At 42.0% G+C, this 18,006-nt stretch overlaps 1 protein-coding gene across 1 annotated transcript in view; it reads right to left on the bottom strand.

Annotated features, from left to right (window-relative positions):
• The window catches only part of LOC126298235 (uncharacterized), a 512,920-nt gene that overhangs the window by 185,949 nt on the left and 308,965 nt on the right, over nucleotides 1–18,006 (bottom strand). Inside the window, exon 5 of the mRNA XM_049989541.1 lies at nucleotides 14,190–14,357. Within this exon, the coding sequence (XP_049845498.1) occupies nucleotides 14,190–14,357 (168 nt within the window). The remainder of the gene's footprint in view (nucleotides 1–14,189; nucleotides 14,358–18,006) is intronic.

Genomic DNA, 18,006 nt, shown 5'->3' with positions numbered 1-18,006 from the left:
AATGTGAAAAGGTGGTACATTAAAATGGCCAGAATGTTGAATGAAAGCATTCAAACGTGCATGAATGGTGTTGTACAGATGCCGGATATCAGTTTATGGCAGAGAATTCCTTGCATGTTGCACTTTGTTGGTGAATACAGCAACAATTAATGCTGTATATGGATGACGTTGGAGCTGTCTGAGCATGTCCCGTATGCGCTCAAATGGAGACAGATCTAGTAATCGGAGAGGCCAAGACAACATGTGGACACACTGTAGAGTATGTTGGGTTACAACAGTGGTATGTCAGTGAGTGTTATCCTGTTGGAAAATTCACCCTGGAAGGCAGTTCGTGAATGACAACACAACAGATCGAATCATCAGACTGACTTACAAATTTGCAGGGAGAGCGCGTTCCGAACCACTAGAATGCTCCTGCTGTCATACGAAATGGCACCCCAGACCGTAACTGCTGGTGTAGGTTCAGTATGTTTAGGATGCAGACAGGCTGGTTGCAGGCTCTAAAGTGGCCTCCTCCTAACCAACACACGGACATTGCTGGCACTCAGGCAGAACCAGCTTACATCAGACAACACAACAGACGCCAGCCATGCCTCCACCCTGCCCTCCAACTTGCTCTCGATTTATACCACGGAAGTCACAAATGTTGGTGGTTTGGGGTCAGTGGAATGCATGACACGGAGCGTCTGGCTCGGAGCTATCCTTCAAATAACCAATTTTTAACGGTTCCTTGTGTTGTCAGTTGCTGCTCAAATTGCTGCTGAAAATTCAGTGAAGTGCGCCAGAACCATACGCTGAACAGGATGGTCTTCTGTCTCGATAGCGCCATGTGACCATGTAGAGCCTGGTCTTCTAGCGACTGTATTTTCTCGTGACCACCGCTGCCAACAGTCATGTACAGTGGCTGCATTGCTACCAAGTCTTTCTGCAGTATTGCAGAAATAACGTCCAGCTTCTTATACTCCTATTACACGACCTCGTTCAAACTTAGTGAAGTGTTGATAATGGTGTCTTTGTCGCCTTAAAGGAATTCTTGACTGACATCAACTCACCAATTCCAATCTGAAAGGTGATTAACACTCTCGACCATTACAAGGTGTATTTAAAGCAATTCTGAAACAGATCTGGAGTGATGGGTTGGTGCACTCTTTGACGATAATCTCTAAGCAATAACTAACGCTAACTGCTTGTTGCAATGAATTGGTGAGCCTCCTGTTGAAGCTCAGGACAGTCACCACTAATCTCTGTCATCAACACAGCCATTGACTCTGATGGTATAAGTTCTCTCCGAATCGACGTACTCGCAGTACACTATGGACACAGAGGTACGGTTGAACTTCGGAGTCTGCTCGACCTTGGAAACGGGCTATTCAACGCTTCGTGCTCCCTCGATCTGGTAGCGATCCAGAATCCTGATATAGCGCGTCTTGCCCATTCTGCAGATGACTATCACACCGACGGCCGGCACAAAATATAACTTCATGCCGAAACATCATTCTCTCGCTCTCTCACTCTCTCTTCTCTCTCTCTCTCTCTCTCTCTCTCTCTCTCTCTCTCTCTCTCTCTCTCTCCAACAGAGCAGCTATGTCTAATTAGTGGAATTCTGTTAGGTTAGAGGAAGACGCTGACTCATAATCTTCTGAGGATGAAAAATTAAATCTGAGGAATATTTTTTCTTTGGGACAGAAGAACATCAAAAAATCATGGAATTACAGGTATGTATTTTTAGCAAAGATTTAAGTGGTACATAATTTTAAAATGACATGAATATGAGTCGTCGTCACAAATGGAACTCATTGGACTAGAAATGCGATATTTTGCAGAAAATGAAGCGTGGACTTACTCAATTTTCCACTAGTCACAAGATTATTTCAAGCAATAAAGTACCAAGTCAACTACAACGGTTATAGTAGGGATGATCCGTCTGAGCCTTAGTTCTTGAATCCAGCTTACTGTCTGCAAAGAGTAACTTAGAACGGCCAGACACTTAACCCTGTCGTACGTTTGAATGCTACTGAATGCAGTTTCAGAATTGTGCCACACGAAAGTCTTGCGTCTGAAGGCATTAAAGATCATATGTGTATAGAAGTTTCGTAATACTTTGTGCGTAATCCAAGGGAATGTAACGAGTGTTTCAAAAGAGGATTAGTCATATTTAAGCTCAAAGAAATCAAGGTAGACCCGTATTTTGATTTAGCGTTATGTGTAAACAGTTGCTTAATGGCTGCAAAAAGAAAGATAATTTCCGAAAATTTTTACACGAAATAAACAGAAATTGAAGCGAACCACTGAATCGCCTGGATCTTTTCTGAGCATGAGATTCATCGTCAAGAAGTAGGCTCAATCTTCATATGAGAGGACTCAAAAAGTAAGTAACACTTTATTATGGCAGGCAAAGTAATTTTTTTTAATGCTGCACTATACTACAAAGTGACACAGATATATGACACTAATATAGTCACCTAGTCTCTGTAAACAACTATCGGAACGTTCTATCAACCGTTCAGTTCCTCGACGATGGAAATCCACTCCTTGGTAACGGAACCATTCGAGAACCATTGCGCCGCCGTCCTCATCGTCGGAAAATTTCTTTTCCTCCAGTTGTTCCTTCAGCCTACCGTGAATATGGAAATCACAAGGCGCAAGATTTGGACTTTCTGATGAGACTCGTCCAACTCTGTGCAGCCTTCCTCAAATTACTGGTACCACTCCACTACTGCTGGACGCATCATTGCATTTAGTTCACATACCATCAGAATTTCACGGTGAACGTGTGTACACTTGAGACGTTTTGTCCACAAGATCGTACTGTCCCATGTACTTAAACTTTGGATTGGGTTTCTAGTTGACTCTCCATTTCACTGGCACATTGTGATACACCCGTCAGCCATTCATCAACAGCGCTGTGTGTGTAGGAAGTCGTGAACGTATACTTCCTTCTGACGATTCGCTGGTCTTGTTGGGCAATGGTCTTACAAGGGGACCGCACCTACTCGTCACCGATTTAGTCCGAGTTTGTGGAATAGGAAGGGCTTCACCAGAAATGAAATTGACAGAAGTGAGAGCTACAGATTGGCAAAGTGTTTAGAAGAAATAACATTGTTTATGCTGGTCGGACGAGACATGAGCTAATTGTATTAACGCAGTTTCAAATGGTTCAAATGGCTTTAAGCACTATGGGATTTGAACCTGCGACCGTAGCAGCAGCGCGGTTCCAGACTGAAGCGCCTAGAACCGCTCGGCCACAACGGCTGGCTTTAGCGCAGTTTCCATGAAGCGGTTGGCACAGCAGAAACAGTACAGAACGGTAATCCAAGGGTCGTGGGGTCGAGCCCCTACAAGGAAACTTTTTATTTTTAGTTTTTACGTTACCTACACTGCAAATAAACCGAAATAACACTCAATTTGCTGCATTTAGTAATTTAGAGGGCTATCCGAAAAGTGAGTTCCGATCGGTCGCGAAATGGAAACCACTGTGAAATTCCGATGAAGTTTTGCACAAATGTGTTGAGTAGTGTCTCCAGTATGCCTGTCGACCGCCGTACTTCGCTCTTTTTAATTAAGAGCGCACAGTGAGCACATAAAGATGCATGGAAAGTAGTGTCATCCACCAAGTATGAGGGCGCGGGTGAGAGATTCAGGCTGAAGCTATGCAGCCCACTTAACAGATGTGTTTCGTTCTTCATGACAGTTCTCCTCCGCACTCTGCAGGGGCAATGAATGTGCTGCTGCAACGTTGTCAGTGGGAAGTGTTTGATCACCCATAACACAGCCCGTAATGAGTGTCATCTCTGCTCACATAGGCCGGCCTGTGTGACCGAGCGGTTCTAGGCCTTTCAGTCTGGAACCGCGCGACCGCTATGGTCGCAGGTTCGAATCCTGCCTTGGGCATGGATGTGTGTGATGTCCTTAGGTTAGTTAGGTTAAAGTAGTTCTAAGTTCTAGGGGACTGATGGCCTCAGATGTTAAGTCCCATGGAGCTCAGAGCCATTTGAACCATCTGCTCACATAAACCTTTGGCTATGAGGACAACATTTTGGTACAGACAACGGGCTGAAGACGAGCATAGAGAATTGGTGGAAAGCGCAGGTGACTGCATTCTATGATGAGGATACTGGGAAGTTGGTACAACGCTACGACAAATGAGTACGTCGGAGCAGTGCTATGAAGAAAAGAAACTGCAAGGTGTAGCAAACTATAGCAAATAAAACATTTTTGATTTTCTCAGTGGTTTCCATTCCGCGACCGATCGAAACTTACTTCATGAATAGCCTTCGCGTTTTCATACAATGAATGAAAAGGAATTTTTTGACTAATGTATAATGAAATCCTACGTACAAGAGAACAAATTTATTCTGTTGATTAACTCAAGGGGAGGACAAACGAATCAGAATTATATGGCGGGATTTTTTCAAGGTGAAGACTGATTGCCAAAATGCAGTATTAAAGTGATTTATCCGACCCCCCCCCCTCCTCAAATGCACTCCACTAGTGCAGTCTTGTGAAGAATATTTTTATCGTCAGGTTATGAATTTGATCGAAAAGTTTTTAAAAGTGGTCTTATTTCACCGAGAGAGAAAAAGAAATGACGTCCCAAGAAAACTGCATCAAAATACATCCATCGTGCACCACCAGCTATCCTCGCTAATATTTGGCGAAATGATGAATGTACTTCAAAAAAATCATGGACTTATGTAGATGTGGCGATTACATCGTGTGCAAGATGACGAGAAAAATACTGCTCCCTCTGTTTTTACGATGAATGTCACCGCAGCATGTATAACTTACGAACTGTAAAATGATCAAAGTGTCTAATTTTATACACGAAGTTCTCATGTATACCTTAAATTCCATCCTGGAAATGTTTTTGCAATCCCAAATTTTGATTTGAAGGGTCACCGGGAAAAAGGAGGTAAGTCAGTACTTAATTTTTCAGGAAAGAAGATTTATCCATCCTACAGCTCAGACCTGGCCTCGGAACTCCAACTGTGACGGTCACTTAAGGATTCTCTTCACGTGACACACTCTGAAGATAATGAGAGAGTAATTCACGCAGTGAAAACACGGCTGCGAACACAGGCCAGGACCTGATGCAGGGGTGTAGACCAGTCTCTTACAAACTCCCTGTCTACTTCGACAACATGAAAAGGTGAGGGTTTTGCTCTTGCACTCGTCTATTTCCTCTATCCAGTCTTTGGGCATTTAAACACTTTTTTTTGTTGATACTGGCCATATTACGACTGCATTAGAGATACGAGTGGTCGCGGATTGGAAGTCATTTTCACGTGTTCAAGTCTCTTGACGTGATGAAAGAAGTAATGCAGCAGGCGGAATATAGTCCAATTCTTGTTCTGCCCCCCCCCCCCTCACCCACCCACCAAGAGTCTGAAAATACATCTAATTTTCTAACAGAGAGATCAAGAATTGTCGTCACAAAGTAAAACAAAAGGAATAGACCTCGTTAGACCCTTTTTAGGCTACTGTTTCATCATACACGAGGAAATATGATTCATTCGTTGACAATATATGAACATTAAACATGCCGAACGTTAACTGTCTCTTTTGGTGCACGCCGTTAGTTGTGATGTTAGGGATAGGTAAGTTCTTCTGGAAATCCATAGTAATACTTTCACATTCTTTTGATGCCTTTCTGTTTGCTTTAGAACTTCTTCTACGAATATAAAACATGTCACATTTTAAAAAGTGAAGTTTTTCACCGTTGACAGTTGATTGATTTTTTTTATGCACTCTGCCTTTGTGAGCTATTTTCCAGGTACGATTTCAAAGCATGTTCAACAGCTCGAATTTCGGCAGCATGCCTATCACAGTAACTACATGTGTCCATTCTTGGGTACCCGAAACCGACGTTAAATTCTGTATTGAAAACAACTTTATATTTTTTATACGACACAGATTCAGTAGGGTATGATTTCTTAAATAACTCATACAGCTTACTGATGTTTAGATCTGGTGGGAGATACACTTTCTAAGGGGTTTTCAAGCTGTAATGGCTTCGTTCACCTTCAAATGAATTAATATATTGGCGAATTGCGTCAAGGGCCTCCGATGTCACACGATGTTTCCGATTAGAGTTTGGCCTCGACCAGCATTAGGACTCACACCTTTTTTTCAGATAACGTTGTAGTACTTCTAATTCTTTTTACATATTCCATGAAAAGATGCAAAGGCTTTAAAACAAACATTTACTTCAGTGACAGAATTCTCCCTCTTCCCTCTTACACGAATGTACAACTGCTGTCACGAAATTTAGCTTCATTTTCGGGTAGCCTAGGTCTCCTTTGCGATAAACTTTTACATTAATTAGGCCTGCCAAGCAAGCATTCAGCTCATTCACAGTCATTTTGTTATAATTAGATATAATATATCCACGTTGTGCGTCAGTGATACTCTGAAAACATTACAATTTGGAACATTTACAATCTGGCCCTAATTCATGGGTGGATGTTAAAAGTTTTTTTTCTCACTTCAGAAAGTCGACTAGTTCTCTTCCTTTTCTTAATTGAATGTGTCAGTTGGCAGACGGTGACACTTTCCTCATCTTCATTTTCCATGTTCTCTTCCACAGTTCAGTTGAAACGTAAAGCAATCTAAACAATTCACACAACACACAATGCACTAACTTAACCTCTCCAACAGCACATACTCAACACCTGATAATCACAGAAAATAAAAAGTAAACAACAGCTGCGATCAGTGCTGCCAGCTGAGGAACCCCATTTTTTCCTAGTTTCACATTGACTTACCTCCTTTTTCCTGTGGACGCTATATTTTTAAACTGCTGTAACTTAGAGACTATCCCTTCTTTCTATGAAACAGAAACTGATAAAAGCAGTTTGTTGAAAGCTTTCTGAAACTGTAATAAGCTAAAATTTAATTTTTTTTACTAAACCCCTTTTCCTGTAGACCCTTCATTTGCCTTTCATTTTCATGCTTTTGAGGAAAATAATAAACGCAGTATATTGAGCCCCATTTCGGTTTATTTGCAGTGCAAGTAAGGTAAAAATGGAAAATTAAAAAAAATTTTCCCATAGGGACTCGGCCCCACGACTCTCGGCTTACCGTTCTGTACTCTTCCCACTGCGCCAACAGGTGCCTGGAAGCTATACTAACGTAAATGACTAATGCATCTCCCGATCCCCGGCGAAAATACTTTTTATTCTAAACGCTTGGCCATCTGGATCTTCCACATCCGTCTCTTTCATTTTTGGCCAAGCCCTGCATATACTATTAATTTGAACCAAATCGCTGATAACGAGTAGGCGTGGTCCATTTTTATCGTGGGACGACATGCGGAACCTACTTTCTGAAGTCCCTGCGTGATTCAGCCTCGTCAGTGGAACACATTTTTACTAGGACTGAGGCGGCAAATGCTGATGCGGTCACCACTTCCAACGAGGAATGTGTGCAACCTGAACAAGATGAAGAAATCAGTTTATGCAATAAACCATGTCGTATGGGTTTCAGCTCTATAGTATTTTTGGTAGACGCCACTAAACCAGAAATTTAATTTTCCTTGAGCAATACACCTCAGTTTTTGCCCTTCTATCCGGGAGCAGCCAATGAGCATGACGATTATTGGTTTCCGATATTCAAAATCACTAGCGTCGAGTGTTGAACAGGCTTATTGTAGTTTTGCTTTAGCTGTGGGCTAAATAGCAATGATGTCAGACGAAACCAGGCACGAGTTTGAGAAAATACAAAGAAATGTCGAATTAAGTTGCCATGGCTCAGTGATGGGTTTAATAACGAAGAAATTTCTTTTTTGTTACATTAGTAGATTTTGCACAATAGTACGAATCAAGTTACAGCTTTACCTGCGGAATTCATTGTTTGTACGGCGTTTCAAAACAATATGTTGTATTAAAGCAATGTGTTTCACTGAAACGTATAAACTCAAATACTACATCGTCTTAAAATTATTTGTTCTTGAATTTTTGCCGAAAATGGAAATTTATCCAAAGTAGATGATGATCTTAAGACGTCTGCTCATTAATTTTCAACAGTTCAGAAATGAACTGCTGAATCCAGCGCCGACCTTACTGCTCTCTAAGACAGTCCATCGTACGTCTGTCCGATAGTTTTCGGGAAATACAAAACATGGTATTTCTAACGTAGAAATGTTAGAAAAGGGAGTATGGTACATTTTACATTGTCATGAGAATTTACACACAATCAAGGATCCTCTCTGCAGAATGAACATCAGTAAACCTCTTTGCTTTCTTCGCAGAAGTAATTTTATCTCCTCTGTACAGTATTAATTTTTCCAAATCACTATGAATATTCCTTAGGTATCTTTTACACACCTGTGCAAGAGATCGTATCCCAGTGGGAAGCTCTACTGTCACTCTTAATGGTCCCGTTTGGTGGTGTTCCAGTGACATGCTCTATCCATTAAAAATCTTTCTTCATTTCCTATAATACTTGGATCTTAGCATAAATTATGAATTTGATCGTAATGCAGTATTTTCCAATTATTGTTTTGGAATCGCAGTCAGTCGATATCACACTAGGGGCAATCATTTCGCGTACAGGACACTAGAGGTTCCGCTGTTGTCTGACAGCGACAGGCGCCACCTAACCATTGGTCGCACGGTTGCCACGCCCCCTGAGCTGAGGCGCCACTGGCACCAAGGGGTATGTGATAAGAGACCACCCGGCTGTAGCTCTGTACCAGTTCTCACCGAGTTCTTGCCAAGTTGTCGAGTAACTACAGTAAGCAGCAGTCGAGAATCGTCATAGTGCATTTGCAACTTTCTGTACGAATGTAGTACATCAGAACTGGCCTCAAGATTTATATTTCTGTATTCTGAACAGTTAAAGTGTTTAACTTATCCCGGCTTTGAAAAGAACTTGTACATGGATTTCGACAAGAGCTCTCTGTACTAAGGTTGTGTATAACACACTGACGGGGAGAAATTGAGACACCAAAAGTAATTATTGCAGAGTAATGAAATTTTGCGAATACATTTGTCTAGATGACATATTTAAGTAATTAACATTGCAAGATCACAGGTTAATGTGAGCGCGACATAAACCATTGCAAATGGGAATTTCTGTTACATTAATAACCGGTGTAACAGCTGGAATGTTGAATGCAAACGTGCAAGAACTTTGTTGTGCAGGTGCCAGTAGACAGTTTTTAGTACGGAGTTCCTTGCTTGTTGCACTTGGTCTGTCAATGCAGGGATGGTTACTGGTGGCTGTGGATAACGTTGGAGCTTTCGTCCGATGACATCCCATATGTGCTCGACTGGAGACAGGTCTGGTGATCGAGGAGGCCAAGGCAACATGTCGACACTCTGTAGAACATCTTGCGTTACAACAGTGGTATGTGGACGATCGATATTCTATTGGAACATATCCCCTGGAATGCTGTTCATGAATGGCAGTATAACAGATCGAATCACCTGACCGACGTACAACTCTGCAGCCAGGGTGCGTGGGATAACCACGAGAGTGCTCCTGCTTCATACGAAATCGGACCCCCAGACCCTAACTCCAGGTGTAGGTCCAGCGTGTCTAGCACACAGGTTGACAGGTTTGTTGCAGGCCCTCAACTGGCCATCAGTGACACCGAAGCAGAACCAGCCTTCGTCAGAAAATAGAACAGACGCCAGCCATGTCCTCCAATGTGCTATCACTTCACATCACTTAAGTCGCAAATGGTGGTCGTTTGGGGTCAGTTGAATATATGCTATAGGGCGTCTGGCTCTGAGCTGTCTCTGAGGCAACCAATTTGTAACAGTTTGTTGCGTCACTGTGGTGTCAGCTGCTGCTCAAATCGCAGCTGCAGATGCGCCAGAGCCGTAGGCTAAACACGATGGTCTCTCTCACGTGAATGCCACGTGGCCGTCAGGGACACGGCCATCTTTCGATTATGCGTTCTTGTGACCACCGCTGCCACCAATCACGTACAATGGTTACATTCCTGTCTAGTCTTTCTGCAGTATCGCAGAATGGACATCCAGCTTCTCGTAGCCCTATTACACAACCCCCTTCAAACTCAGTGAGGTGTCAATATTGGCGTCTTTGACGCCTTAAAGGCATTCTTGACTAACATCAGCGAACCACGTCCAGTCTCTAATGTAACTAACGCTCACGACCGTTACAGCGTGTATTTAAAGCAAACCTGATCTCGATCCTCATAGTGGCACTGCTCTTATGGGACTGGCGTGAAATTTGAATAGATATCATCTTTCAGATGTAGAAACACGCCAATCACGTTTCGACTATGTCGCACAACTCCAACTTTGTGCTGCGATTTTTTCTCGTCAATGTACAATATCGTTTCAGAGCATGTGTTCTCTTATTCTTTTGATTTCTTACTCAGAACCCATTGTCGAGACGGTACATCACTCTTGGCTACGAGAATTTACTTGGTCACTTCAATTTTCGTTGTTGTATCTTACGGGTCTAAATAGTTTTGTTAATATCCTGGGTCCAAATATCTATAATTTTATTACTACTTTCCTCTGAAAGTCCACTTTTACATCTGTAGGTTAAAACAGGTAAAATTAATGATTCTCATATGTGTAATTTAGGTATTCTGAAAAGTAACTTTCTTTTGAAATATATCGCAACCCAGTAGTAACATCTGTTAGTCTTCTGAATTCGTGATTCGATTTCGTGTCATATGGAGCAGTCAGAAATTAGATGGTTGCCAAGAAAACTAAATTCCTTGGTATTTGCAAAAATCGTGTTATTACTTGGTAGTGCATTATCACTGTAGAAGTAAAGATGAAGTACATATTTCATGTGTGGCCCATTACGCTGACGTGACAGAAGTCATTGGATAGTGATATGCACATATACAGATGGCGGTGGTCTCACGTACACAAAGTATAAAAGGGCAGTGCATTGGTGGAGCTGTCATTTCTACTCAGGTGATTCACGTGAAAAAGTTTACGGCCGCACGACGAGAATTAACAGACTTTGAACGCGGAATGGTAGCTGAAGCTAGAAGCATGGGACATTCCATTTGGGAAATCGTTAGGGAAGGCTGTATTTAAACATCCACAATTTCAAGAGAACACAGAAGTTCAGGCGTTATCTCTCACCACGGAAAACGCAGTTACCGACAGCCTTCACTTAACGACCGAGAGCGGGGGCGTTTTCGAGTAGTTGTCAGTGCTAACAGATAAGGAATACTACGAGAAACGACCCTAGAAATGTGAGATGCACGACTAACGTATCCGTTAGGACAGTGCATTGAAATTTGGCGTTAATGGGCTATGGCAGCAGACGACCGACGCTAGTGCTTTTGCTAGCACCCTAACATCGCCTGCAGTTCCTCTCCTGGACTCGTGACCTAGACGACTGGAAAAACCGTGGCCTGCTCAGGTAAGTCCCGATTTCAGTTGGCAAGAGCTGACGGTACGGTCTGAGTTTGGGTTTCGCCCACACTCCATGAAGCTATGGAACCAAGGTCTCAATTAGGCACTGTGCAAGCATAAAGGGGGGGGGGGGTATGTTTACATGGAATAGACTGGATTCATTGCCTTTGGCAACTTGGAGACTTTATGTTCCCAAAAAGCGATGCAGTTTTTATGGATCCCAATGCGCCATGTCACTGGGCCACAACTTTTCACAACTGGTTTTAAGAACATTATGGCCATTTGGCGTGAATAATTTGGACACCAAGTTTGTCTGATATGAATCCCATCGAACATTTATGGGACATAATCGAGAGGTCGCAGAAAATCCTGCACTGCCAACATTTTCGCAGTTTCCAGAATGAGATTTTCACTCTGCAGCGGAGTGTGCGCTGATATGAAATTTCCTGGCAGATTAAAACTGTGTGCCCGACCGAGACTCGAACTCGGGACCTTTGCCTTTCGAAAGGCAAAGGTCCCGAGTTCGAGTCTCGGTCGGGCACACAGTTTTAATCTGCCAGGAAGTTTCAATTTCGCAGTTATTGACGGTTACAGAGGCTGTACGCCTAAATATGTCAGCAGGGGACTTCCAACGACTTGTTCAGTCCATGCCACACCGAGTTTGCTGCACTATGCCGGGCAAAGAGATGTCCGACACTTTATTAGGAGGTGCCACAAGACGTCTTTCACCTCTGTGTACATTAAGACAAACTGTGAGAGGGACTTGTGCAAGACGGGTTCGGAATTTGTTGAACGCTGACCGAAAGTAAATGTGAAAACAAAATTCGCAGCAATTATTTGGCTGGTTTAAAAATGATCTGTCTTAATATTGTGCACCAGTGTGCTACTGTGCATGAGATGTGAGTGAACCACTTCACGCCATTCATGGAATGGTAATTAAAGCACTTGGTGGAAGCCATACTCGAAAAATCGATTTCATTGGCAGCAATAATACTCAAGTCTTCTACGTCAACTGTTTAAAAAATACGTGAGGACAACACGGAGCGTAAAAAAGTTGACACAATCCCTTTTATTCGACACAACGCACCTGCACATAAAGGCAATTTCGCAATAGGAAAATAGAGGCCCTTGAAATATGAATAGTTAGTCGACACATCCTGTTCGCCAAAATTCGCACTTTCCGGCTTCAACCAGTTCACATATGAGAGCCACGTAATATGTTTAGTCCATTTAAGAGGCCATAGTTGACGCAGGCGGCTATTTTCAGTGTCCCAGGAGCGAATTTCGCGGATGGAACGTGTTCGCTGGAAAGACATCGGACAAAATCATTAACTTAAATGAAGACTATATAGAAAAATAAGGTCGCGTAATACATAAAGTATTTCACTGTCAGTCCTATAGTTTTTCAGCTTGCTCTAATTATTACATTAATAAAATACTTTGACACAAGTTCTAGAGAGAAAAATAAAAGCTGCATTTCAAAAATTTGTACTCATCGAGATCACGCCAATTTACGCAAAGATTCGTTCTTTCCTGCTTTAGTTAGGGTGAAAACACCACTTCGATTGCTATCTGTCCTGCAATAGCCGAAGAAAAGGCTGACATTGATTCGTATAATGACACATAAATTAACAATGAACAGTTAGAAATATCAGTTAAATTTATTGCAACAGTAAAGCAAAGATGGCACAGAGATTTTTGCTGGAATGTAGAAATACGAGAGCGGGGGGAAAAGTAATGTCCCCGAATTTTTTATCTGAAAACTCTGAAAGATTTTTAAATAAAAGAAATGATACTGACATTCCACACCTTTATTCTTCATGTCACATATCTGCAGCCCCTTCTGATAGAGGGCTTAGAATTGTAGCACGTAATATGAGGGTTCGTAACGTAACTATGTTGGTGAGTGAGGAACAGCGTGCCGTAATCGAGTTTCGATTCAGGAGAGTTCGTCCACCGATGGAACGCCATCTCCCTCAACATGACAGACCACACACAACGACTTGGATTCACTGTCATATATCATCGTCCATACAGTCCCGACTTAGCACTATCCGATTTTCATCTGTTTCCAAAACTTCAAGAACACCTTCGAGGACTTCACTTTGATAGTGATGAGGTGGTGCAAGCAGAGGTAAGATTGTGGCTCCGTCAACAAAGTCAAACATTCCAATGTGACGGTATCCATAAAGTGGTCTGTCGTTAGGAGAGGTATTTTCGTCGCCAGGGTGACTATGTTGAGAAATAAATACGTAAACATGAAGAATACAGATGTAGAATGTTACACATAAAAATTCAGAGGTATTACTCTTCAGCATGCCATCGTATTTACATACATGTGCAGATTCTGACTGCAGAGGTATTTCAGTCATTTTAGACATCAAGAAGAGCGACTGGCTGCAGAGAGAAACGATTAGGTCGTAGGTCATGAATGTATCCCTCTTCTCATACTTTGTAGGGTGTTTTGCTTTGTATTGCACACACTTAATATACAAACAAAGAATTCAATGAAAATTAAAACTTATTTTCTGGGAACTATGAAAGGTAATTCTGGCAAGTTTTAACACGCCATTGACAGTGGTATCAATACTTACAGAAATGCAGGAAAGAATAGCGAATGTTTCACAATTGAGAGGTACGAAAACTTTGATAAGGATAACCATAACGTCAGATTTGAGACCTGAGTTTGATGATGGGGTCCACATACTTAATGCTCTCTCGGTGTGTCAGTAATGTTTCATTTAGATACAATCTCAAAGAAATTTCTTTACTTTTATAGCAACAGAAAAAATTAATCTGATTACAAGTAAGAAAATACAAGGAGCTATTGTGTACTTGCGCTTTAAAGATCTTGAGGATGCTCCCGGATGGATACAAATCTTCCCAGATAATTTTGTTTCGCATCATGGGGAACAGAGCCTTGTTCTTTGTCCAGTTGTAGCCATACTTCTCATGCCGCTGGTAGCTGCTCGTTGACATGCACTTCACTGTCACGTCTTCTCCCTGCAACGAAAAATACTACCATTACTCAATCTCTCAATAAGTATACTTACTGTAACCTGTGTTCACATTTTAGGGAATTAAATTTATTCAAGTGAAACAGACATTTGTTTGTATGTTCGTGATAATTTTTTTAGCATGTAAAATGAGACAAATTGCGTAAATTGTTAAGAAATTGTTAACAACTTCTTTGTTTTCCATACTTATTCCGTGTAAAAAAACAATACGAATTAGGTTTATAACAAGATTTCTCACTTCTATATTCTAAATGTTTGTTCGAGTTTGTATATTCTAACGTAAGAGAGGCTGAACGGCTTCAAGTTGCACCAAGGGTGTTTCCTGCATACACTTATCAATTAGAACTTTATGACCACCTACCTAATAGCCGGTATGTTCAACTCGGGCGCGGATAAAAGCTTCGACGAGTTGTGGCATGGAAAGAATGAGGCGTTGGTAGCTCGCTGGAGGTTTGGCACCAGATTTGCACGCACGAGTCACTTAATTCCCCTAAACGCTGGGGACGGGGGCGATGAGCTCTGCCGCCACGGTCCATCATATACTAGATGTGTTCGATCGGGTTCAGATTTGGTACGTTGGGGCGCCAGCACATCGACTGGACCTCGCCACTGTGTTCCTCGAACCCTAAATCACACTCCTGGCCTTATGGTATGGCGCATTATCTTGTTGAAAAATGTCTCTGCTTTTGGGAAACATGATCATCATGAAGATGTGTACTTGGTCTGCAACCAATGAACAAGACTTGTTGGATGTCATGGTATTTTGGATGGGCTCCATTGGACGCGTGGACGCCACCGAGAATGTTCATCACAGAATAATGGAGCCACCGCCAGCTTGTCTCCGTCCCACATTGCAGTTCTCGAGGAGATGTTCCTTTGGAAGACGACGGATTCGCGGCCTCCCATCGGCATGATGAAGAAGGCATCGGGACTCATCAGACCCTGCAACGTTCTGCATTTACCTCAGCCTCCACTGTCAACTGTCACGTGCCCATTTGAGTCGTAGTTGCCGTTGTCGTGGCGTTAACATTGCACACGCGTGGGTCGTCGGCTGGGGAGGCCCATCGTTAGGAGTGTTCGGTGTGTTCAGACACACATGTACTCTGCCCGGCATTCAAGTCTGATGTTGCTTCCGCCACAGTTCGCCGCCTGTCCTGTTTTACCAATCTGCCCGGTCTACGACATTCGACATCTGTAATGAGAGGTGGCCACCCAACCCAACGTCAGACGTGGTTTCATCTTGGTTTTGCCCCCTGTTGAAGACACTACTCACAGCCCTCATCGAACATTCGACACGTCATGCAGTTTCCAAAACGCTCGTAACGAGCCTACAGGCCATCACAAACTGTACCCGACCAAACTCATATAGATGGCGCGCCTTTTCCATTCTAACACGGGCAGCACGGTCATTGATAGTACACATACGGTGCGGGTGTCTGACTAGCATTCAGTCGTTCTTCGCCAGGTAACGCTGCTATCGCCGGGCGGGTTTATATCGATAGTAGGTCGGTGGTCATACTGTTCTGGCTGATCAGTGTGTTTATCATAATTTCGTCATTTCTATACCTTGATAACTATCTCTAATTTTCACCAGTCTTCGGTGACAACCAATACTTAATACAGTAATTTTAAAATTATTAAAATGTGCCATAGATAAGAATTTATCACACGACATGACATTCTTTTGAATGTACATGGTGTTCATAATTAAACTTCTAGTTCCAAAACGCTGTAGAGACAGGACCACTGCCCAGAATGACGTCAGACATATTACTGACGCAGAGGAAACGTCATTGAACAAAAAATTACGAAAACTTGATCAATAGATGGAGCTTTAAGCGCCAGAATATGCACAGCAACAGACGCGTAGCACACAGCTGTTCCTCAGTTTGCGTCCGAGACTCTGAACATCAAGGATCGCGCTGCTGATAAAGCTCTTTTACAAGAACGGTGACTGTGCTCCAGCAGCCCTACAGAAGTTCCGGACACTCAGAGATATGGAAAAAGGAACTGATCAGATTTTGATTTTATCCATACTGGATGAGAGGTCGTGGTTGTGAATGTCAACGTTCGCTGCTTCGTCATGAATCCGAAAGCTCCACGACTTAGATCCCAGTTTAAGGTAGCTAAGGAAATTGTCCTGCTACAGTAATAGTGAATTCTAGAAACAGTCCTTTATGCACAATTACTAAAATGCTCGATGAAATTTTAAAAGAATCTTTCGTGTTCGAGGATAAGTTTTCAATCACTAATAATTCAGCTTAGATAAATGAAATTAAGGATAAGCCTATCGCTGACACGGCCCGCCTAGTATCTCTAGACATTAAAAACCTTTATGCGAATGTGCCGGTAAATGAGGCCCTTAAGGTCATCAAAGAAAATTTGCTTAAGTACAAAACGCTGTCTCAGCAAGAAATAGTCGAATTCATCGAACTATTAGAATTCGTTCTGAAATATAATTATTTTTCTTTTAACAATAAATTTTATATGCAAAAAGATGGACTGGCTATGGGTTTCAGTATATCTGGAACCATAGCAGACATCTTTACAAATCATTTGGAAAAAAGACTACTCGTTAACCCGCAACATCCCGTGGATAAAGTTGTATATTACAAAAGCTATGTAGATGATAAGCTGATCCTCATTAATGGACAAGAAAAAGAAGTTGCAAAAATAGTAAATAAATTTAACGAGTTACACGGTAAAATTGAATTCACTGTGGAAGAAGAGAAAAATGGTGAACTGCAATTTCACGATCTAAGTATTAGGAAACAAAATAGTAGGTATGTTTTTAAAATATTTAGGAAACCAACCACAACTGATTTGTAGATGCAAAAATAATTCCTGCCATCCTAATAGCCAGAAACTTTCTGCTTTTAGATCTTTGATAGATAGAGCCTTTAGAGTCCTTATGAATGAAGAAGACAGAATGACTGAGCTCAACATCGTGAAACAACTAGTCAGAGCTAACGGATATCACCAAAACGTTGTCAATAAATTAATACGACAGAAACAGCGCGCGAATGCAAGGAAGAATACCGCAGATAATATTACGAGAGTCACAATGCCATACTTCGGTGATATTTCGCAAAAAGTGGCTAACATTTTCCAACCTTTTAGAGTTGATACCGCTTTTCAGACCAATAATACGCTGCGGTTTAAACTAAGAAATAATTTACAGCAGGAAAGCGATAAATTTGACAGAGCTGGGGTCTATAAAATTCAGTGTAACACGTGCAAGGCAAGCTATGTAGGCGAAACTGGTAGGTCCTTTAAGGTACGTTACAAAGAACATAGCGATGCTTTCTGGTTTAATAATTTAGAAAAGTTAGCCGTAGCCAAGCATATTTGGGAAACGGGACACCCCATGTTGGGAATAGATCAGGATCTCGTTATTCTACATAGACAGGACAAAGGCAAAAAGCTGGGTCTACTAGAACAGCTGGAAATTACGATACATAGCATGGATAATCATAACACACTGAACGAACAGCTAACTGGTGATACAAATAATTTTTTCAAACATTTGACTGTTTTCTTTTAGTAACTACATTTTTAGCAATTGGCAAGAAACCATCATTTCATGATGTCCTTGGAACATGTATACGTTCAAATGGCTCTGAGAACTATGGCAC

Source organism: Schistocerca gregaria, chromosome X (assembly GCF_023897955.1).
Source record: "Schistocerca gregaria isolate iqSchGreg1 chromosome X, iqSchGreg1.2, whole genome shotgun sequence".
NCBI lineage: Eukaryota > Metazoa > Arthropoda > Insecta > Orthoptera > Acrididae > Schistocerca > Schistocerca gregaria.
This window is presented reverse-complemented; position numbering and strand designations above follow the sequence as displayed.